At 59.5% G+C, this 22,212-nt stretch overlaps 1 protein-coding gene across 2 annotated transcripts in view; it reads right to left on the bottom strand.

Moving 5' to 3' along the window:
• Positions 1-22,212, bottom strand: part of CACNA2D2 (calcium voltage-gated channel auxiliary subunit alpha2delta 2) — a 139,365-nt gene that overhangs the window by 14,816 nt on the left and 102,337 nt on the right. For both annotated transcript variants that reach the window (XM_044253504.1, XM_044253505.1), the window contains exons 4-15: positions 17,118-17,177; positions 9,763-9,807; positions 6,297-6,438; positions 3,143-3,274; positions 2,915-2,972; positions 1,957-2,007; positions 1,730-1,829; positions 1,469-1,627; positions 1,113-1,220; positions 936-1,014; positions 329-378; positions 76-165 (exon numbers count right to left, since the gene is read on the bottom strand). In XM_044253504.1, coding sequence (XP_044109439.1) covers positions 76-165; positions 329-378; positions 936-1,014; positions 1,113-1,220; positions 1,469-1,627; positions 1,730-1,829; positions 1,957-2,007; positions 2,915-2,972; positions 3,143-3,274; positions 6,297-6,438; positions 9,763-9,807; positions 17,118-17,177 — 1,074 coding nt within the window. The remainder of the gene's footprint in view (positions 1-75; positions 166-328; positions 379-935; positions 1,015-1,112; positions 1,221-1,468; positions 1,628-1,729; positions 1,830-1,956; positions 2,008-2,914; positions 2,973-3,142; positions 3,275-6,296; positions 6,439-9,762; positions 9,808-17,117; positions 17,178-22,212) is intronic.

Here is a 22,212-nt window from a genome sequence, read left to right as displayed (position 1 = left end):
GTTTGGTTTATTCCCATAAGGGGGCCCTTGAGGAATTTAAGGACCCCCACATCTGTGGGAGTCCAGAGGCCTTACCAAAGCATCCTCATACACATTGGTCCATTGCACCTGCTTGGCCTCCTTGCCCGCCAGCACCATGGGCCTGCCCAGTACATCCAAATATTCCTGGGGAGAAGGCGAAGGTTCACAAATCCACCTGCCTGCTGCATCTGCCCTGGTCTGCCTCCCCGTATATCAGCTGGCCACCAGGGGGCGCTCTCACACCGCAGCAGCCTGCCAGTTACCATTGTGCCCAGGAAGCAAGGGGCTGGGTGGAGGGGGTTCTCACCTGAGTGTTAATGCGGATGGCTCCAATGGAAGGGATCTCAAAATAGTAACCTGTGAGGGAAGGTGAGGCGAGGTGGGTCTGGGTGGTACTTGGGACCCATGGCATAGGGGCTCCTGTATCCTGGGCTGTGTCCAGGCCCCCTCTCTTTCTGGTGTCACTCCTGCCAAACTCCTATCCGTTTAATGCTCCCTTCCACTGCTCGGTCAAAGGAGCTGATGCTAGGGACGGGGCCACGAGTGTAGGGGTGTACAGAAGCAGAGGCAGGGTGAAGGGAAGGGCCTGAGGCTGAAGTCTCTCATGCCAGGATGCTGGTGACATTCAGAGTCCACCCAGGGGCCAGGCCCCCATGCACGGAGTACAAACAGATGTAGGAGCAGAGAAGCCAGGAGATGGATGGACAATGGACAGAGAGATGGGCAGAAAGATGCTCAGTCAGATGGACAAGTTACGTGGCCAGAGAGATGGATAGTCACATGCGTGGGAAGATGAACAGTGCGAAAACAGGCAGCTGGAATGCTGGACATATGGATGGACAGGTGGACAAGCAACCTGATGGACAGCAGGGCACAGCAGGCAGGCCCCAGGGTGGGGACGCCGGACGAGGTACCTTTGTTGGCGCAGGCCATCCACTGCAGGGGCGTGACGTCATAGTTGTGTTGCCCCACGGAGAAAGTGAACACGCGCACCTGTTTGGGGCTTGGGGTTACTGCAGTGGTCACAAGAGGACCGCCCTCCCCGGTACCGGGCCCGGGTCAGGGGGACCCCCACCTGGGCGGAGCCTCACCGTCCGGTTGGGCCAGTTGTATTTCTCAAAGACGTCCTGCACGCGGTCCTCACCGCCATCCGTGAACATCATGATCATCTTATTACAGTTGGCACGGGTGATGTTGGACTGGTCAGGAGTGGGTTTGGGGTCAGGCAGCCTCTGGCCCCTCCCTGGTCTGGGGGTGGGTATCCCTCCCACCTGGAAGGCCCAGCCCTTGGGCCCTCCTCCCCACAGCAAGATGCTGCGATCTGCCCGAGCCGCCTGTTGGGCGCTAACAAGGCCATTCATCTTGATTTCCCTGGTGTCACCAAGCCTGGGCCTTGGCCCGTCCCCTGTCCCTCCTGCACTCCCCCCCATCCATTCCCGGCGCTCACGTTCTGCAGCTGGTCGAAGGCATACTCAAAGCCAGCCTTGTAGCCCGTGGTGCCCTTGGCCACCATGCCCTGCACGGCTTCCTTGAACACCTTCTTGTTACGCACATTGGCCTGAACCAGGTGTGTGAAGCACGACACAGGCTGTGCCTTTTCGTTGAACTGTGGGGACAGGAAGGGTGGTGAGCGGCCTCAGGCTGGCTGGGGCATTTGGCACGGGGTGGGGTGACATGTTCCTTGCCTGCCTGCCACCTCGGCACTTACCGAGGCCACGTTCACATAGTCATCGTCTGAGAGCGTGTCCAGCATCTCACAGACGGACGTCTTCATCAGCTTCAGGGTCAGGCCACTCACGCTGCCGCTCCTGGGAAGGTCATGGACGCACCAGCTAGGCCTCAGGTCCTCCTGCTGTTCCCTCCTGAGGGTCCCAGGCAGCAGATTCGCACCCCTTGTTCTGCCCCCCACCCCTCCTGCAGGCATCGCTCACTCACACATCCACGATGATGACCATGTCCTTGGGCGATGAGGCCCCCTGGATGTACCTGCCCAGGAGAAGCATCAGTTAGGGCCAGCCTCACTGGGACCTTGTGGGTCCGCTCTTCCTTCACCCATATACTGATTCAACATGTTTCCACTAAGCATCCAATGCAAGGGTCAGACAGCGTTCTAGGCACCGAGGATAGCACATTTAATAAAACCGTCCTGGGGCGCCTGGGTGGCTTAGCCGGTTAAGCGTCTGACTACGGCTTGGGTCATGATCTTGGGGCCCTGGATTGAGCCCCGTGTCACAGTGTCTTCTCTCAGTGGGGAGTCTGCTTGTCTCTCCCCCTCTGCCCTCTCCCTGCTCATGTTCTGTCTCTCTCAAATAAATAAAATCTTAAAAAAACAAACAAAACCAAAACAGGCCTTGCCCATTACATGAGTGACCTGGCCTCCCAGCACATGAATGAGCCCAAGGAGGGGTGAGCAGGGGATCCAGAGAGGGGGAAGGGGGTATGTTCCATGGCCTCAGTGGCTTGTCATGTCCCCTGGCCCGGGACAAGTCCCCGAGGTCTGAGTCCCAGCTGTATGTGTGATCGAACAGGGAGGGAGGAGGTTATGGGGCACCGCAGGAGAGACAGACAGAGGGTGCGGTGTCCAGGGCTCTGATGGGTGGCCTGGGGGCTGGCGACCCAACAGAGGAGACATCCACCCTCTAGAACCCCCACTAGCCCAATCCCTCAGTCCCGAGGGGGTGGAGTGCTGGGCAGTGGACGGGGGGCAGAGGCAGCTGGGAGGCCTGCCTGGGTGATGGGATCCATTTTCCAGTGGCAACGATGTGTGAAATGAAAATTGGATAGAGCTGGCTGCACCCTGCTCGGGAGTCCTGGATATCGGGAGGGAGGGGAGCAGGAGGCAGAGGTAGGGAGGGGAGGGGTGTCCCTGCCCAGCTCCTCCTCGCCCACTCACCAGGGTCTCCTTCGGACATCATACAGGTCGATTTTCTTGGGGGCTCGCCATGGGGTGGCTGCGGGAGGAAAGAAGGCGGGGGGTCTGGCAGGGAAGGGCTTGTCTAGGGCCAGCTGGCCTGGCAGGAGTGGCTACCCCACAGCCCACAGAGTGATCAACCACCCCACACGCCCCAGGACAGTGGGCTGGGTGACGGGGATGGGTGGGTGCTGAGGGGCTGACACCCACCGGGATAGTAGCGAGTGACGCCCGTGGCGCTTCCAAAGACCTGCCACAGCAGCGTCGGGTCCTGCCTGCGGTTCTCAATGAACACGTTCTCCAGGGCCTCTGTCCAGTTGAGTTCATTAAGGATGACAGTGGCTGTGGGGGAGGCAGGGGGCTGGTGGGAAAAGTGCCTGGGCTGTCCCCCCACTGAACCTCACCCCGACGCCCATGCATGTAACACCCCCCTCCCCCCCGCTTGGAAAGCCTCATGTGTGCCCTGCCTAGCAGGGCTCTCATTCCTCAGGGCTCAGCTGAGGGCTGCACCAGCTCCTCCAGGAAGCCTTCCAGGTCCTCAACCCCTCCCAAGCCAGCTTAGCCTACCCTTCGGCCAGGCCCCACATGAGCAGACAGGGCAGCTGTGACCCGTGGCCCCCAGAGAGGGGCTGCCCAGGTGGCAGGGACTTGTCAGTTGGGGTGCCCATCCAGCATGCTGCCTGGAGCTTGCAGCTGGTCCCTTGGGAGCTCACCCACTCAGCATGCACTCCAGGCTGCAGCCACAAGAAAGCAATTAAGGGCCCGATGATGGGGCTGGAATTATTCAGCTATTAAGGTACCTGATAAGCTGGAAGCCACTCAGCTCCATGATTAATCAGCTGGGGCCAGGAGCAGGCGGGGGTGGGGGTGGAGGCTCTTGGAAGGGCAGGGCCTGTGCCATGATCCTGCTCCAACACAGGCACTTGCACACACATGTACACACGCACACAGCCTGCACTCCCTAACAGATACCTCTGCACCGAACCCTCGTGTTTCCAGCCAGGTGTGCGAGTCCCTCATCCTCAAACCTCCTGCCCAGCCGCCCGACCGCTGCTTCAGGCACGGGGCAGGCACACTCATACCTACACAGCACTCCGCACCCCTGGGACGACAGCAGTGGGTCTTGCTCTCACAAGAACAAATTACCCTCACCGCCCCCTTTCCCCTCACCTCTGTGATCCTCTGGCCAGACCCGCCCCCCAGCCCCTGCCCAGATGCACAGTCACAGAACGAGGTTTCTCCCAGAGGAGTGGGCTTAGTCCTGTAGATCCTTCAACCAGGGCAGAGACTCAGGATGGCTTGGGCAGCACCCCATCCCCCAACTCAGGACAGCCCTAAATCTGCCCAATGTGTGCGCATGCCCATGCTCTCTCACGCGCAGCGTATCCGTCTCTGCGTAGAGGACCCTCAAAGAAACCTGCCAGGGGCTGGCCACCTATGGCTGCCAGGCCTCTGTACCGAACCCCCCTTCCCCAAGGGGCTATTTTTTCCCTCCAGTTTCTTCCACTTCCTTCCTCCCCAGGAGGAGCGCTGACAACATCACCCTGAGATCCCTATCACAGATCCACCCCAAGTGAGAATCAGCGCGCCTTCCAAAGGCTTGACTCCTCTCTTGGGAGCAGAGCCTCTGAACACTGAGACCATTAAAGCAGATGAAGAGCTGTGATTTCGAGACAAATGTGCAAGGCTCTGCCCATGGCAGAGGGCAGGGGGCGCCGACCCATTCCTGGGCACATGGCCCTCTGCTCTTGCCCTCTGGTGTGGGGCCTCTGCCGGATCCTGTCTGTTGCCTAATCTCTGTCTCCCGCTACTCCCACTCCCTTCTCTCCGTCCATGTAGCTTCTCTTAACTGACCATAATGTGAAAACAAAACACATTTCTAGCATTGGCTGTGCCTATTGAACAGTATGTTATGGTCCTGTTCCTAATTTAGAAACTTAGTGAGTCGAACAATTTCTATTTTTCTCTTTAACGAAAAAAGAAAGCTGGGTTCCCCAATGTTTCATACGGTACTGCCTGCCCTGGGAGAGTCTGCCTGGCAAGTCCCAACCCTCACTGGGCCTCAGTTTCCCCATCTGCCCAAGGAGAGGCTTAGAGCTGACTGTCCTGGAAGCCCGTCTAGCTGCTGGTAGAGGTGCATCTCTGACTCAGGTCAAGAGCCAAGAGTAGACCCCCCGCCTCAGATGGGCGGTCCCTGCAGGCACCCGTGAACACACACACGTACCTGCACTTGCGTAAGACATATGCGTGTGCGCACTCCGGCCTCCCCGCCTGGAGAGGGCCTGCGACTCAGCCCCACGTGCACACACCCGCACCCACGTGCACACCCTCTCAGATCACGCTGAGTTGGGAAACGGGGACCATGCCCCCTCAGGCGGGCGATTACAGATTTAATTAAAAGTGACACAGTAAATAAAAAACATATAAAATGTAATTTGTGTGGGTAGCGAGGGGTGACTGGGGAGGGCGTATGGCTCCTGTTTTAATTAGTGTGCCTGCCTGTGATAGTGCTCCTCGACTAGCTCGGGCAGGTGGCCTGCGGGTGGCCCGTGGCAGGGGCAGCAGGGCTGGGGGGAGCATCTATTCTCACCCCTGCCTGAGGCTGCCTGGAAGGTCTGGCTGACGTGAAGGGTGGAGGGGGCCTCCCTGAGGACCCTGGAGGATTCCCTGCATTCTGGAGACTACCCAGAAGCTCTGGGACCTGTGTTCCAAGAGCCTCCACCCAGTGGGCCCCTCGGAGTCCGAGGCTGCCTTGTAGGGGCTCACAGAATTAGCCCCAAGCCACCAGACCCCCGGGCCCTGAAACCCACTGCTAGAGCTCTCTCTGTAGTGCTTGACTCTTAGTCTCTTCTCCCTACATCTCCCAAGATCTTCAGGAAGTTCTTCCTCATGTCTGACTCAAATCCTTCCAGCTGTAGTGACTCATTTTCCCCACCGTGCAAAGCTCTCTGTGCCTGGACAAGGAGGGAAATGCTCCAGGGCTGGTGTCCGTGAGTGAGGGACTGCTCCCTACGCCCCCAGCCCCTGCGTTCCCCTGCTGTGGTAGCTCCTCAACCAATCCTACATGGGGCCTGGGGATGGGGGATGGTTTGGAGGAGCTGCTTTGGGGGCCTGTGGGGCACATGTGCACCCCAGGGCAGGAGACTGTTGTGCACAGCAGTGAGAGTCTGAGAGTCAGTGTGAGACCACGCCTGAGAATGACTTGACTGCGTGTAGGTGAGCGCCTGTGACCTTGGGTAGTGGGGGCTGAGGGCAGATGGCACCGGCTGAGCACCCGGGACCTGGCAATGCCCAGGCTGTGGGCCTTGCCCCCGTGGTGGCTGCGGAGGGCGCTCTGCACACTCTGATCGCTCTGCACACTCACAGCCTTTGTAGATGTCTGTGGGGATCTGCACGGCCGTGTACGAGTAGTTGACTTTGTTCTTGAAGTTTGAGTCCTCAACGAAGTCCAGCCTGAGGGTGCTGACCTTGGACCCCCTCTCCACATCCTCACTCTCAGGGTCGTCCTGCAGAGAGGGATAACCCCCCACCCCCCCCACACCGCGGTAGTGTCAGGGCTGGAAAATGGTGGTGTGGGGTCAGACAACTCTGCAGGTAGGAGAGGGCCAGAGCTCAGGTGACGGGGGCATCTCAGAATCAGAGACTACTGCAGTCAGAGACGGGGAGAGATGGAGAGACACAGGGACAGCTGTACACGGGGTAGGGACCCCTCCCTCAGGAGGCCCATGATTCCCACCTGTGCCTGCCCACCCCACCCACCATCCCTACATTTGTTAAACCCAAATTTCAAACCCAAACCCAAACCCAAATGAACCCTTCCCCACATTCTTGAAAACCAATTCTCAGTGAAGGAAGCGAATCCCGGTGAGAAGGAGCAGGCTGGAGACCTCTGCTTACAAGGACAGGCTTGGGTGATCCTAGAGAGGCCTAGGCAGCCCTTCTCAGGAGCCTTGAGCCCCACACCCCCCTCTGGGCTCCACCCACCCCCTGCACGGGGTTCCTTTGGCACCAGGGAGAGGGTCCTTGCCCCCTCTGGGGAAGAGTCACCACTCCTGCAGCTGGTGGCTGTAGGGGCTGAGTTTGGGGGGAGAGCTGGGCTGGGGTGGGGGCTAGCATTGAGACCCAGGAACTTCCAGAGGGAGGGTCTTCAGCGCTTGCTAGCAGCAGGACTGCAGAGGCTCCTGTTGACTTTCTAAAATGAGCTGCAGCCGTCTGACAGGTGCCAATTACAGCATCTCTCGGCCGAGCAGGCTGGGCATGCGCTGTGCACCCCCCGCCCACCACCACAGGCTGGCAGGAACGGGTCTGCGGCTACAGCGCGTTGATGCCGCAGCCGAGCGGTGCAGGGTGCAGTGGGGGGGTGGGCAGGCACTGGTGCAGGTGTGCAAGGGGGAGGGGAAGATGGTGGTAGGGAGTGAAGAGGAAAACAGGGAAGAGCCAGATGGGGAGGAAAGGAGGGATGGAGATCAAGGCAGGGCAGGGACAGAGCTGGGGGGCCTTGTGCCCTGGGAGGAAGGGGTGTGGGCAGCTGGACCACGCGCATGGCCCCTTACTGCCTCTCAGTCCCTGTGATCACTGGCAATACCAGGCTCAGCTCATTTCCACCCCCTTGTGGCTCTGCATACCCCACTGCTCACGGGGTCCTGGGCACCCCTGCCGCATTCCTGCTTCCTGCTGTATCTTGTCTGGGGAAAGGGTGATGGTGCCTCCCTGCCCAGCCAGATGTGCTCTCCCCACCCCAGGAGTGCTCCAGGTCCATTCTCTGGCCTGGGGAATGAATTACTGCCTGAATGGGCTGCTGCAGACTGGCCTGGGTCGGAGCTGGCAGGGCTCAGAAGGGTCTGGAGGAAAGACCCTTCGTGTCTCTTCAAGGGCGGATTCTGTACAGCAAAAGCCAAGCCGTCTGCTGCCCTCCCCTCGCTCCCTCGCCCCTCACCGTGTGTGCCACCCTCTGCCCACCTCGGCACACCCTAGGAGGGCCCTCAGAAGCTCCTGGATGCTGGGTGAAGCCGGGCCAGGCAGCTGCCGAGCCTGCCGCCTCTGAGGCGTGAGCCGCTCACGTTCCGCTTGCAGGAGGGGGAGGTGCGGGAGAAGAAAGCCCCCGAAATGTCAGCGGCAGATGAAGGGCGCTGGAAAATTTAATCTCCCAACTTTCCCAACTAATGTGACATTTGGATTCCGTTCTGATAAGCTATCAGCTGGCGAACTTTTTCCTTCCTTCTCTTTCCCCCACCCCCACCTTCTGGCTGGTAATTTAAAAGTAAATGGTCTAGAAAGATCTCTAACTGTACCTCTGGCAAAGATTAAAAAAACAAAACAACACAACAAGCAGGGGAGTCGGCAAATGTGTTCACATCGATATTTATAGAGGGCCCGGCTTTTGGCCTGACTTTAGCCCAGCCCCACCTAGGGTGCCTCTCCCTCCTGGGGCTGTCCCTACCCCCATGAGGGGCTGGGAAGGGGGGGGTGCAGGGAATCAGTGATCTGGAGCCCAGGGGTGGGGGTCCTGGGCACAGGGAGTTCGGGGGATCCTGGGAGGGGACCAGGCACCAGAAAGGCCAAGAAGCCCCCCAGCGCCACCCCCATGCCCAGGGGTTTTGTACGGTGGGCAACTGCAGGCTCCTGGTTTATATTTAATGCACTGATTGCTAAAATTACAGCCTGCTGCTGAGGGGGGTAAGGAATTAGATTCAGGGTCTAATTAAAGGTTCGTTCTTCATTTGAATTTCAGATTCCAGCTTTAATTTTAGCAACTTCTCTGGGAGCCACGGAGGCTCAGCCAAGGGGGAAGCACACCTGCTTTAGCCCCCCCCCCCCGGCTCTGGCCCCCTGCCCGCCTGCTCTCCTGAAGGCTCACCCAGGCCCGCCTGGCACCACCGACCCTCTGCAGGGATCCCTGCCTGCCTACCCACCTCCGGGGGTCACTGTCTACCTCCCGCTCGCCCTAGGAAATGCCCCTGGCCAATAAGCCCAGGAGAGGAACCCTGGATTTGGGGGTCTCCTGCCCCGGCCAGAGCAGTGGGGCCCCAGAGAGTCAGCTGTTACGACACCTCCATTTACAGAGAAGACAGGTTCAACGGCGTCTGCCTCCAAGGCTGGCATATAAACTTGTGCCTTGGCGTGTTCACCAAAAACCTTCTACTCTGTGTGCCCTGTCCTCTTTCGGACATCTTACCTCCTCTGTAGGTCCCCTGCTACCAAAATGGTCATGTGGCTTTCATGGGAGGCCTTGGTGACGGGGAGCCCAAGCACACAAGAGCCAGTCAGGGGCACAGAGGCAGGGGGGCACTGTGGGTCCAGGCTGTCCAGCCAGCCCCAGTGCTGCCGCCGTCGCTGCCGAGGCCGTGACCCCAGCAGAGCCCAAGCCCTGTCCTTCGTCTGAAGAACAGGCACAGGGCTGGGCTGCCTCTGCAGCTGGGGCAAGCCTGGCCGAGCTGTGGGGAGCCCTGATGGTGGGGCCAGCAGCGGGGAGCTGCTGATCCCCTCACTGCAGGGAAGGTACCTGCCCCATCTGAAACGCATCCCAGCCGCATTCTGGCCCTGCCTGCCCACCTCAGGAAGCCCTCCCCACTGCTCCCTCTTCCTGGCTCCCATAGTGCTCAGCCTCCTCCATGCTGGCACCTGGACTGACCCATGGGAGAAGATCCAAGGGTCTCACTACCAGCCTGGGGTCAGGTGTGGGGCCTGTGCCACTGCTACTTTGCAGGGTGAACTCAGAACTTGGGAGAGCCCCGAGATCTCACACTCATTTTACAGCTGAGGCGACTAGCCCGGGGTGGGGGATGGGCTCTGGCAGCTCCCCGCCCCCCCAACAGAGGTAGGGGACTCACCAGCTCAGCGTCGGCCTTGGCATCATAGTACAGGATATCTTCCTCCTGGGGGGACAAAGAGGCCTTGACCCTCACAGCTCCACACAAGGCTACCTGAGGGGTAGTCAGGGCCCCTGGCCCGAGGACAGCCCTGGTCCTCTCCTGGATGGCTGGCTGAATCGGACTGGGCATGCTGACCTCTGCCCCAGACATTCCCCCCCTCATGGGCCCTCATAGCCTCTGGGGAGACATGCAGCTCCCGGTTGCACGGGGTCTCCCCAAGACTCCCTGACTCCAGGACCAGGCGTCCTCTCTGCAACCCCGCTGAGAGGTGGGCTCAGAGGCAGCCTGTCTGCAGTGACTCTGGCTGAGGCAGCCCCGGGGGAGTGAGGAAGATGGGAAAATAGAGCCGAGTCTGGGCCAGAGTGAAATAATGACTCGACACCACATCTTCCAATTTCTTCTATTAAAAAGCCTGCTCATTACGGGCATGTACTTATTAATTATCTGTGATTTGTTGTGAAATGCAAGGGGGTTTACACAACAGGAGCGGGAGAAAACAAAGCCCGGCCCCCGCGCCTGCCTCCCTGGGCTCTGCGCGCCTGCCGGTATGAGCCCGGCCGCCCCGGCCTCGTCAGCCTGTCCGCAGCCTGGGTTCTTGGCCATCTGCGCGCCATAATCACCGGCCACCCCGGGGACCCGTAACACAAACGGGCTAATTTCATGTTTAATGATCTTTAATCAGAACTGAGCATGGCTGACAGCAGCGGCCAGAAGGTGAATCTGGGGCCTTCAAGTGCCACTGGTTCCAGAGGGGCCACCCCACTCTTGACCCTATGGGTTCCGGGCTCAGGACATAGGAGAGGGCCATTGTCCACATGGCCCTCCTCCAGTGCTTCCCTGCGCTGTTTCGTGCCGCAGACACCTGGTGCGTGGCCCTGGCAGCCTGTTTCTTTGTGGTCTGAAAAATGGCGGTGTTGACCAAGTGTGCGCCCAGTGGTCTGGCTATAAAACAGCAAGTACAGAGCCCTCTCCCCACTCCATGCTGTATGACCTTGGGGCCGCACTGCTCCTCCTCAGCTCTGGCTCCTCGGGCTTCAGGGAGGGGCTTGGCCTTGGGGACTGCCCAGGTGCTGGGCCTGAGGCCATTGTTTGAGGTGCTCAGTATGGGGGCTTTTTGTGGGGACAGGGATGTCTTATCTCCCACCAGCGGTCTGGGTGGGTAGAGGCCACTGGCTGGACCCGTAAACACAGTCCAAGCATTCTGGAACATCAGCCCCATGCCTGGCACTGTGCGTGGGCAAGACTACAGCAGCTGGGTGGATGGAAGACCGGAGGCGACCTGATGGCTTTGGTCACCAGAGGCATCTGCTGGCCTCCAGTGCTTCGCACATGCTCAGGGCTCTCCCAGGAGCCCTGCAACCTGCCTCAGACAGAGGAGGACACAGCAGCGGTAAGAAAGGCTTCGCACCCAGGCTCCAACCCGCCTTCCCATTGCATCTCTGACCTTTGCCATACCACCCACCCGGCAGGAGGACTGGAACCCAGGTGGGCCTGGTGTGGGGGCTGGGGGCCCCGGGCCCAGGCTCCAGGGTGCTCGGCCTTCCCTTGCGCCCGGTTCCGACCGGAGCACATAATGAAAGCTGACATTACATCAAACACAATAAGGAGTTTCGGTTGATGAAGATCATTCCTGAACACACAAACCCATTAAACCGAGGGGAAAAAATATCAATTCAACACACTCGCTGGCAAAAAGAAAATGTGATTTGTTATCTAAAAGGGGGTTATAAACACGGCTCTGATGCTCTTTCCCTCCGTAATGAAAACAGGCGGGCGCGGTAGGAGGACTGCAGATTAGAACATGGGGCTTCGCTCACCAACTTTTTAGGCAAATCTCCCGCAAGGACAGGAAAGGGCATGGGTGGGGGGTCAGTAACTCCGGGGCCCCCAGGAGACACATGCTCCTCTCACAGGCTAGGCTGGGGCCTGCCCCCTGCACAGCACCCCTCCAGCTGCCTGTGGCTCCCTTTTTGTCCTGCTGTTTCATGGTGTCAGCAAAGGATCAGATGCTGGTGGCATCTGACGCAGGGGAAATGTGTCATACAGGAGGATTCCAGTACCCCGCAGACAATGGATGAGGCTTAGGAATCTGGGTGCAGTCCTTGTCCCCCAGGAGGCAGGACTCCTCCCTCCCTCTTCTACCTTGAGAGGGCCTGGCCATGCCCCTTCCTTGGTACAGAGAAGGAGTAGTGTGGGATGGTGGCAGGCAAGGTCACATGTGTGAAAATACATTGTAAACACAGCTGTGGTCTCTACGCTTGATGCGGTGTGGAGGTGGGGGTGGGGCACGATGGGGCCATCAGGGTTGGGATGGAGGGTCCCTGGAAAGGCCTCTGTGTCTGCTTTGGCCTGCGCAGAGCCCTGTGTCTGCCATTATTGTCCTGCCTCGGTAAGACCACAAGGAGGCGGTACCTAGCGGTTACACGCAGGGGCCTTGGCAAAGGGTCCCTGCCTCAAATCCTGACCTGAACGCCTGTGCTCTGGGATCCCAAACGGTGAGCGAAGACTGAGCCTAGAGCCTCCAAAGTTCTCAGTGGCCCTGGGACTATTCCTGGGGGTCACCTCCGTCTCATCAAGGAGGCAAGGGTGCCTGTTAAATCCTGTCGCCTTGGTGAGGCTTTGCTTTGGGGTCTGGATTTCCCACTTACAAGAGTGGGATGACGCTGCCTGCTCTGAGGGCGCTAGGAAGGCAGGAAGCTGGTCTGTCCAGGTGTTTGGGCCACCCTTGCCCACGGTGGGGGGCCCTTATGTTTGCAACTCCACAGCCCTGGGAAGGCCCCGAGGGTGGAGGGAAACCCTCTGGTTGGGGAGAAATGGGCATCGTCACTTTCTGGGGTCCACAGCCAAAACCCCCTTCTGCTACCTGGTGTTTTAGGGGCCATTTTGCTTAAACGTGGCAGGGGTGGGGGGGAATCACCCCTTCTGAACTTGGATTTCTCCCACTTGTGGATTTCTATACCCAGATGGCACATGAAGGGTGGGGTAGGGGGCCCACATGGCCTTTGTATAGACGACACATCCAATCCCTTAGTGGGAGTGGAGCTCAGGAGAGACCACGAGAGGTGCTGGCAGGGGGGAAACAGGGCGAGGAGATGAGCACGGGGATTAGCAGTTGGTGTCTATGCCTGGTACTGGGGTGTACGGTGAGGATGCTTGGCCCTCCTGCCCTGGCTCATGGCCAGCTCAGCTCAGCCAAAAGGACTGTTTTCTGAGAGAGCCGTCTGTCGCCGGCTTGGCAGAGACGCAGGCAGCCGGCCTGATGGCTGGGGCAGACCTCGGGCTGGTGAGGCCACCTGTCCTGTCCAGCCGGCTCCTCTGGCCTGGTTCAGCCTTCACAGCCTTCCTTTTAGGTTCCCAGACAGAGCTACCTCTCTCATCAGACACCGCCCTGCCCCCAGGTAGGGCTGTGTCTCCTCCTTCAGACTCCCCAGGACTCTCAGGGGAGTACTTTGTCCCCTGCAGGCCCTCGTGTTGGCACTGAGGCCCTGGGGCCAATGGCCTCTTGTGCTTCCTCCACCCATGCCCTGGCCCAGCTCCTCCCTGGGATGGTGTAGACTGCAGATAACCCCGGCACAGCATGGTGCTGGAGCCAGGGCCAGGGTCCAGCAGGCGGGCCATCCTTACCCACCCTGAGTGTGATGGGTGCCAGAGCTCCTGCTTGTCTGCCTGCGGGGTCATGAGAGGGGCTGCCTCTAGCAAGGGCCATGGTCTCCCTGGTGTGTAAGGGCTGTGGTTCCCTGCCTCTGCCACAGCCAGGGTGTGGGGTCATGGCCTGAGACTAAGAGGGGAACAGGGGGCCCTCACGTTCAGACCTCTCTTTCTCTCTCTTGTGCCGGCTCTGACCCTGTGGACCCCAGGGTCCCCCGACTCTCTGGGCTGGTGTCGATGGGGTGTGTGTGTGTGCAGATGTCCACTTCTCAGAGGTCTGCATGTAGACCTACTGTGTGCTGTCGACACAAGGAGGGCCATACCCTACTGATCACAGAGTGGATTCCATGTGCCAAGCATCTCCTCTGTGCCCAGAACTGCCGGTCGCCATTCTCCCCATCTTGGATGTAAGAAGACTACTGAGGCCCAGGTGCTCTGGGCCAACCTGTCCACAGGGCACTGGGCTGGGCACATGGACAGGTGGTGGGTAACCCTGAATCAGGTCCAACTGCTTCTGGCCTAGAGGAGCCTTGAGTGGGGCAGACAGATGAGTCCGCTGGGACAGTGGCCTGGGGCAGCCTGCACTGGGAATGGTCAGGGTTGGGGGCTCCAGAGATGGATCCTGGGGCCCGTGGGAGCCAATCTCAGGCTTCCCAGGGAGTTAACTGAGCAGGAAGAGGCATTGCCCTTCTGAAGGAGGAGGGGAGGGCATTCCTGGGAGAAGGCCCGGCTTGTGGAAAGGGTCCGATTTGACAACTGGCATTGTCAGTTGCATTGTCAGAGCATTGAGGCTCTCCTGAGCGCCACACGAAGGAACATGCTGCTTATCTGTACCTCCCTAAGGTCATTGGGAAGGACACAGTCTCAAGGTGGTGGTGTGCCTGCAACGGACAAAGACGCCATTCCTTTCTCAGCCTCGAGTTCCCGTATCCCCCTGGCACAGACAGTCCCCACCTGCGGCCGCCGCCAGCTATCCCAGGCAGCACGGGCGGGGGCTGGCTGGCGTGATGGTGAATGTGTTCGCGTTAATGCCCTGCAGCCTGGCAGCTGGGGTGACTGCAGGGTTTCTGGTGAAGAGCAGGGCCCTGACCCTGCAGCTGGGAGGGAGGGGGTGATCCCCACTCCACCCTGCCCGAGATACAGACAGACACGCAGCCGGATGGACTGAGGGGGAGGCAGTGGCCAGCACCTGCGGGCTGGGTGATCGCTTCCACAGCCTGAGGCATCCCAGATTTAGCCGAGGGGAGGCGGACAGCCAGAGCCCACTCCTGCCTCCTCTTAGGACGGAGCACCAGGATTGGACATGTACCTACACTGTCGCCAACTTGTCCTCTCTGTGGCCTGACATGTGGAGCGACCTTTCCACACACCAGCCTGGGCCAGCAAGCAGCATCCGACACCAGAGTCCTTTGCCAGATGGGGAAACTGGAGCCCAGTGAGGGACAAACCCTTGCTGGGCCCCACGAGGACTGGGTGTGTAGGGAGCACGTTGTCTCAAGCAGCACCGGTCTCGGCACCCCTGGATGCCCCTGAGACCTTGCCCCCCCGCTCCTGGAAGGCCCCGTGGTGCCCACTCTGGCCTGGGGTAAGCTGTTCCTGCCGCAGGGAGTAGCTAAAAATCAAAGGTCAGGAGTCTGGCTGGATGATCCTTGTAAAGTTTGGGTTTTCTGCAGAGTCAGGAAAAGAAAATAGGTTTGGGGCTAAGGCAGCCTCTTTGTCTTGTTTGGGGCCCGGGCTGGGAGGAAGAGAAAACCAGGCCGAGGGTGGGTCTTTTCATTCTCTTATTCCCTGTTCCTTCTCTCCCTGCCCTGTGTCTGCTCTGCACACAGTCCTGGGTAGGAAGGGAGGACACAGATATGTCAGGAACAAAGGAAGGGCAGGAGCAGGAGCGGGGTTGGGGGTGGGGTCCTGGATGGCCAGAAGGTGGAGGGGCTGATGGACTGGGACAAGGGAGTGGCCTCACTGGGAAGGGACAGACAGGCCAGCTGGCAAGGAGGAACAGAAGGCAACCAGGCAGAGATCAGGAATGGGCTAGAGTGAGGTGTTCAGCATGGCCGGGGCACAGGGGGAGGCGGGTGAGGAATGAGGTTGCCAAGGGGGCTGGAACAGCCAGATCAGGGATGGGCCTTGAAAACGACTTGCCTGGGCAGAGGCTGTTTATCGGTGGGAACATGGTCTGAGTGGTGGGTGCTGCCACCATGCTGTTTCTGATCCCGGGGGCCGAGGAGGCATGGGGACCCAGTGATGGGTGGTGGTGGTGGAAAGGGAGGGAGAGAGCAGGGCCAGTCCTGAGCTCCTGGGAGGCAGGGTCTGTCCAAGGAGTTGTCCACTCACTCATGTGCTCACTGTAACCAACCATCTGTTACCTCCAACCCCACCTGAGCTCCCAAAGGGTAGCACCCAGCACCCACCAGGCAGCATAGGAAGGATGCCATGTTGTGGGCAAGGCAAGGCAGGACTCGGGGTGGCCCGGGGGGATGGAGGCCAGGGAGGAGGAACAGACGGGTTCGGGGTGCCTGGATCATGGGCATGAGTTTTCTGGGACCTGACAACCCGGCTGTGAATCTAGGCCACCAAAAGGTACTGCAGGTTAGTCTGACCACCCTGTGCCTCAGCATTCTCATGAGTCGAAGGGGGGTAATTACCCACTCACGCACCAGATGTGCAAGTCCCAGAGCAGGAGTGGCAAGGGCCGAGCCCACCTTATCAGGCCCTGGGTCCCCGCAGGCAGCCCCCTTGGTGCCTCTCCCTGTGGTTCGCACAGAGACCCCCAAAAGGTGTGGCTCAGAGTCCGGAGCAACTGTGCAGGACACATGAGCCTGGCTAACTGGCCTGGTCCCTGAGGGTTCCACCATCCCTGGCATTGGGGGTTCCCCAAGTCTGGGAGGAAGCCTGCCTTAGTCTACCTTCTGGCTTCCTGGGGGCCCACTGAGATGCTGGCCTGATGGAAAGGGTACAGGTGTGTCCAGCCCCAGCCCAAATCAAGCACATTTGCCTGCATTTGTGAGGGCGAGCTGAGTTTGAGACTGGCAGTCAGTGAGGCTTCCCCGCCTTCCTGCACATTCTGGGTCCTTCCACCCTCAAGAAGAGACCTACTACCAGTTTCTCACCCCTCACTCCCTTGGCACCTGGGCTCCTCTGAGCTCTGCTGGTGGAAGGAGAGGCTCCTGCAACTGTGACAAGCCCGGTCCCTGATCGTAGTCAGGTGGCCTCCTGAAATACAGATTGCTGCTCAGGAAATCCCAGGAGGGGGGCAGAGTCCCCTTCTGGCAGTGACGCTTCTGGGTCAGTGTATTACATCTGGAACGTCCTGGAGTCAAGGGACTTCTTTGCCCCAGGGTCTCTCCAGAGTCTGTGCCCATCCTTAACCTCCCAGGTGAAAACAACTTTGGGGAGCATCAATTTAGAGTAGTCTGTCTGCCCCCTGGGGGCCCCCACAGCTCCTCTAGCGTGTAGTGAGAAGTTCCTCTCTGCACCCTGTGTCCCAGCATCAAGGGGAGCCTCAAACGTTTGCTGGAGGCTATGCTGCGGTCCCAGGCTCCCCTCCACAGAGCCCTCAGTGCTCCTCCGGTAAGTCTGGGCAGCGCCCCCTCCCCCGAATCCACATCTACCCTTGCTGGCTGTGGGCAGGTCACAGGGGCTGGAGAAGGCACGGCACTTCTTACCTTGATGTTGTCCTGCCAGCGATGGGCTTTTTGGAAGTTCTCAGCAGCGTCGGCCAGTCTCTGAGGAACAGAGCACAGTGGGATCAGAGGCTGAGGAAGGCCCACGCCCAGCCCCAGCCCTCTCCATCCCTAGTACTTCCTGGGGCCAGGCTGGCTCAGGGACTCTCTTGCTCCAGGCTGCCAGACCCTCAGAGATTCCTTGGCCCCAGACCTTTCCTAGCTTGCTGTGCGGGCCCTCCCTCGGCAGCTGGGTTCACATAGGACAGGTGAAGCCTGCATGAAGTGACCTGAGTGCCATCTCCATGGGACTCCCTGTACTTCAGGCCAGCCATATCTCCTGCCCACAGGATCGCAGGGGGACGCCCAAGATGCAGTAGGACCCAGGCCCTGGAGTCAAGCCCCGTTGCCACTCTGTCACACCAGTGCCAAGGTCAAGGGTGAACTGCCACCAGGGACAGCCATGCCTTGCTGATGCGTCTTTGCCCAACTGCTCAGGCCCTGAGCACGTCTCACACACCCAGGCCTGCTACCACCGTCCCTGCTCCAGGGTCTCCCGGAGACCCCAGACTTTTTCTTGGAGTGGGCCTCAAGCTCCACTGAGGCCACTGCCCCTCATGGGGGATGAGGTGAGGGCTGGGTATGGGAATACCCAGGTCAGGCCTCGTGGGTCAGGAAAGTGCCAGGGCTGAGGGGGCTGCAAACACCAAACGGACGTCCGCTGAAGTGTCCAACTGGGCCGCAGCCTCGGGGAGCTGTTCTCTCCTGTACCCACCTCCCTATGGGCCTGGGGTGCCCCCAGCACCTTCCACCTCTCAGGGCTCTGCTCCGTCTGAGGGACGCATGGGCCCAGGACCAGGGCTCCCTAGCTGAGCAGCCATGGTGAGGGAGACACGGGGGGCGGGTAGGGTAGCCTCCTCGAAGTCCCCCTTCCCAGCATGGCTCTCCAAGCCTCTGTCCACACAAGCCTGGCCATCCCTTGGGGCTGGATCCTGCACTCTCCTCCATCACAGCCCCTCTGCATGTGAGCAGTCCGTCTATTCCACACCCTGTTCTCCCCCTGCCCTCTCACAGTCTAGATGAGGAAACAGACACAGATAGAGACAGACACCAGATCAGGAGGAGCTGAAATGCTGCTTCAAGAAAGCTTAGTGCTATGGGAACTTGGGGTGTCAGGGAAGGCTTCCTGGAGGAGGCGTTGGTACTTTGCCACCCTCAGGGCCTGAACCCCGGCTGCCCAGAGATTCTTATTTTGTGCCTCCGTGGATCCTGTCCCTCCAGGAACTCTTGAGACTCCTGAAGATGGACCTCTGGGGCCTCCCACAGAGCAAAGCGCAATTAAGTCTTGTTAATCATATTGACAACCGTCACCACGAACAGGTCACTTGCTGCATGCCAGCCCACCACCAGCCCGGTGACATGTCACGTGTAGCTGTCTCCGTTTAGGCCCGACATGTCTTCCTCAGATGAAGAGACCCAGGCATGGAGGCAGTAAGTAGCCTTGCCAAGGTCATAGCATGGGTCAGGCTGGGGCCCTGAATCCAGCCTTCACAATCACATTTGTCTTGCTCAGTCCATGACCAAGGTCTGAAGGCACATTCCATGGGCCCACCATGCCTGGTGAGGGACAGGGAACACTTGTGGGGGAGGGGCTCTGGCCTTCCACCCCTGCCCCCCTCCATCCCATGGTGGAGCAGTGGGTCCAGCCTGTTGGCCTCCCGCCCTCACTCAGAAGGCCCTGGTCCAGGCATGGTGTGGCACGTGGACCCCAGAAGAGAGGTTCTAACAAAGCCTGGCAGCTGCCCATGAGGGGGAGATGGGGGCCGGGATGCGGGAGATTGGTTTTCCTCCCTCCCAGCATGGAACAGGGTTGTGGTGGGGTATGGCCTACGTTCTCCCGGGGTGGGATGTCACCTCTGGCAGTTGGTAGGGCTGACCAGGGCCAACCTCACTCCTGCTGGGCCTAGCTCCCCCTCTTCCTCAGGCTAAGAACAATGAATGCTGGGAAAGTTATGAGGCTGGGGATCTTGGGGACAGGGTAGGAAATTTTCTCTTGTCAAACCCCCTCACTTCACTATGCTGGGTCCCTCCTGGCCTCCAATTCCCTCTCCTGCTACTCTGTCTTCTCCGTAGGTTCCAGCCCCTGCCCACCTGTTATGCAGTGCCCGAGTGGGGTGGCTCACCCCACCCCACTTACCCAGCTTCGGGGACCAGGTACCTCTACACCCAGACACCTCTCATATCTTAGGGGTCCTGGACACCTTTTGGGGGTGACCCTCAGGCCCACTGGAGTGCATTCCGTCCCCTCCTGGAATGAGCCCATCCACGCTGGAACCGCTGTCACCTACGTCTTACCCGTGCTGTCACTCAAATCACCTACTGTTCGTCCCTCAGTCTCCTGTGTCCTTTTTTTTTTTTTTTTAAAGATTTTATTTATTTATTGGACAGACAGAGATCACAAGTAGGCAGAGAGGCAGGCAGAGAGAGAGGAGGAAGCAGGTTCCCCGCTGAGCAGAGAGCCCGATGCGGGGTTCGATCCCAGGACCCGGAGATCATAACCTGAGCCAAAGGCAGAGGCTTAACCCACTGAGCCACCCAGGCGCCCCTCCTGTGTCCTTTCTTGCCCTTTGTCATCTCTTCTCCAAATGTGGATCTGATCTTGTGGCCAGCCCCTGCCCCTAAGCCCTTCAGCAGCTCCCTATGGCTCTGCACATAGAAGGTAAAGCTTTCTTGAGGTCCCAAGGGGTTCGCTTGCACTGCCGTCCTGGGGTCTCTTCTCAGCCTAAACTATAAACACCCCCCGCAGATGGGTGAGGCCCCTGCTTCACAAGGCTGCAGAGTTCTTTCGCAGAGGGCGTTGCTGTGGGACACGCACACATGACATGTATTATTACTGTTAGCCGAGCATCTGCTGCGCCCGCTCTGCACCTGGGCTGGACGGGAGCGCGTGAAGCCAAGAAACAGGCCCCCGGGCCGCACCTCGAGAGCTCAGACTTGGGCAATTTCCTCCTCAGTGGCCTCCTCCTTTCCCGGAGACCCCAGACTTTTTCTCGGAGTGGGCCTCAAGCTCCACTGAGGCCACTGCCCCTCATGGGGGATGAGGTGAGGGCTGGGTATGGGAATACCCAGGTCAGGCCTCGTGGGTCAGGAAAGTGCCAGGGCTGAGGGGGCTGCAAACACCAAACGGACGTCCGCTGAAGTGTCCAACTGGGCCGCAGCCTCGGGGAGCTGTTCTCTCCTGTACCCACCTCCCTATGGGCCCGGGGTGCCCCCAGCACCTTCCACCTCTCAGGGCTCTGCTCCGTCTGAGGGACGCATGGGCCCAGGACCGGGGCTCCCTAGCTGAGCAGCCATGGTGAGGGAGACACGGGGGGCGGGTAGGGTAGCCTCCTCGAAGTCCCCCGGGCTCGAAGGCCTGGGTCAGCCCGCTGACTCGTGAATAACGGAGCAGCAATAGCCACAGCGAAAGGATTACGTTTAATCCTCAGTAACGATCAAGCCATTATTATTTGTTCGGTGTTACAGATCAATCAGCCCATCCCCGGGCGCTGGACGTGTGGAAACTGCTAAACACACAGGCCCGGGGGTTCAGGAGGAAGGGTGGAGGCAGCGGAACGGGGCTGCAGTGGGCAAGCGGCGGCTGCCAGAAGGCCCATTGGGTCTGAGGGGCTCAGGGGAGAGGACTGCGCTGACCCACAGGCAGGCCTGAGGGGCCCCAAGCGGCAGGCAGCCCTGGCCTGGGTTCCAAAGCTGGCTTTCTTGAGTACGTGGCTTCCCCTGCTGGTCCTCAGTGTCTTGTCTGTAAATTGGAGATAGGAACTGTACCCATTCAGACGGTGGGGAGGTTCTTGGCAGCTCCCTTGCTCCAACCCCCAGAAGTTGCCCAGAGGGGCCAGTCTCCTAGGGGTGTCTCTTGCGGGCTCCAAGCATGCAAGGCTCTTGCTCCATGTCTCTGCCTGGCTGTGCTCCCTAGCCCCCCAGTCAGCCCTATCAGACTCACCTACCCTGGATTCCTCCTATTGCCCTTGCCCGGTCCCTGGACTCCCTTCCTGTCGGGCACTCAGAGCCTTGGGCTCCCGTCTCTACAGAGCCCACAGCCCGGCTCAAGTCTGTATGAGAGATGTGCTTGTGGCCCAGCCCCACCCTGCTCTAAGGTTCATCCTCCTAGAGCATGAACCTCCTGCTTCTCCTGGGTCCTTATGATGGCCTCCAGGCAGGCAGGATGGGGAAGGAAACTGACGCCCAGAGGGGAAGACAGAGCCTACAAGACTTCCAGCTGGTCAGGGGCAGGAGTGGGCGCACAGCTTGGTCCCATGTCCAGGATACTGCCTTTCTGGGACGGTGGGGGAGATGAGGTCCGTTCTCACCCCTCAGCCACCAGCAGCCTCTGGCTCTCCTGCTACCAGGCCCTAGCACATTCTGCTTCTGCCCTGTGTCCCCTCACCCAGACTCCTCAGCGGTTTGCTCCCTCACCCTTGAGGTATTAGCCCCATCCTCTTCCGAACCACTCCCTGACCCCTGCCAAGCCTGCATCTGTCCCCGTCACATCTCACTGCTTTTTTCCTTGAGCTCTGAGCTTGGTGAGGGCTCTTTCCAATAAGCCGGCCCCTTGCACACGTAGGTGCACAAGGAACATCCACTAATTTAAAGTCAGAATATCTCTGAACCTGGGTGGAGATCTGGCAGGAGTCTGGCTCTGCCAGCCAGGTGTGGGACCCTGGGTGGATGGCTTCCTCTTTCTCAGCCACTTCTCATCACATCGTGGAGGGTTAGGGTGGGCTGGGAGGGAGACACTGCCGCAGAGTTGCTGATGGTGGCTGGCCTGGCCCGAGACGTCCCCATCGCAGCCAAGGCGTTGGAGGGAACCACGGTGAGACTGCTGAGCAGGGCTGCTCACGGCCAAGTCCATCACAATAACAGCGGGCATTTCAGAGGCAATTATCAGAGAGTTTCACTTAACAATCAATTTCCCTCGGCTCCGGAAACCGTTCTTACAGGAAAAGGCAAGAAAGAGGAGGACTCGGGGTGTGCTGGGCTGGGGACGAAGCTCCCCTGCCGAGTAGCCCCTTGGCAGACACCTTCACATTTCACTAAGTAA

Source organism: Neovison vison, chromosome 6 (genome assembly GCF_020171115.1).
Source record: "Neovison vison isolate M4711 chromosome 6, ASM_NN_V1, whole genome shotgun sequence".
In the NCBI taxonomy this organism is placed as follows: Eukaryota; Metazoa; Chordata; class Mammalia; order Carnivora; family Mustelidae; genus Neogale; species Neogale vison.
This window is presented reverse-complemented; position numbering and strand designations above follow the sequence as displayed.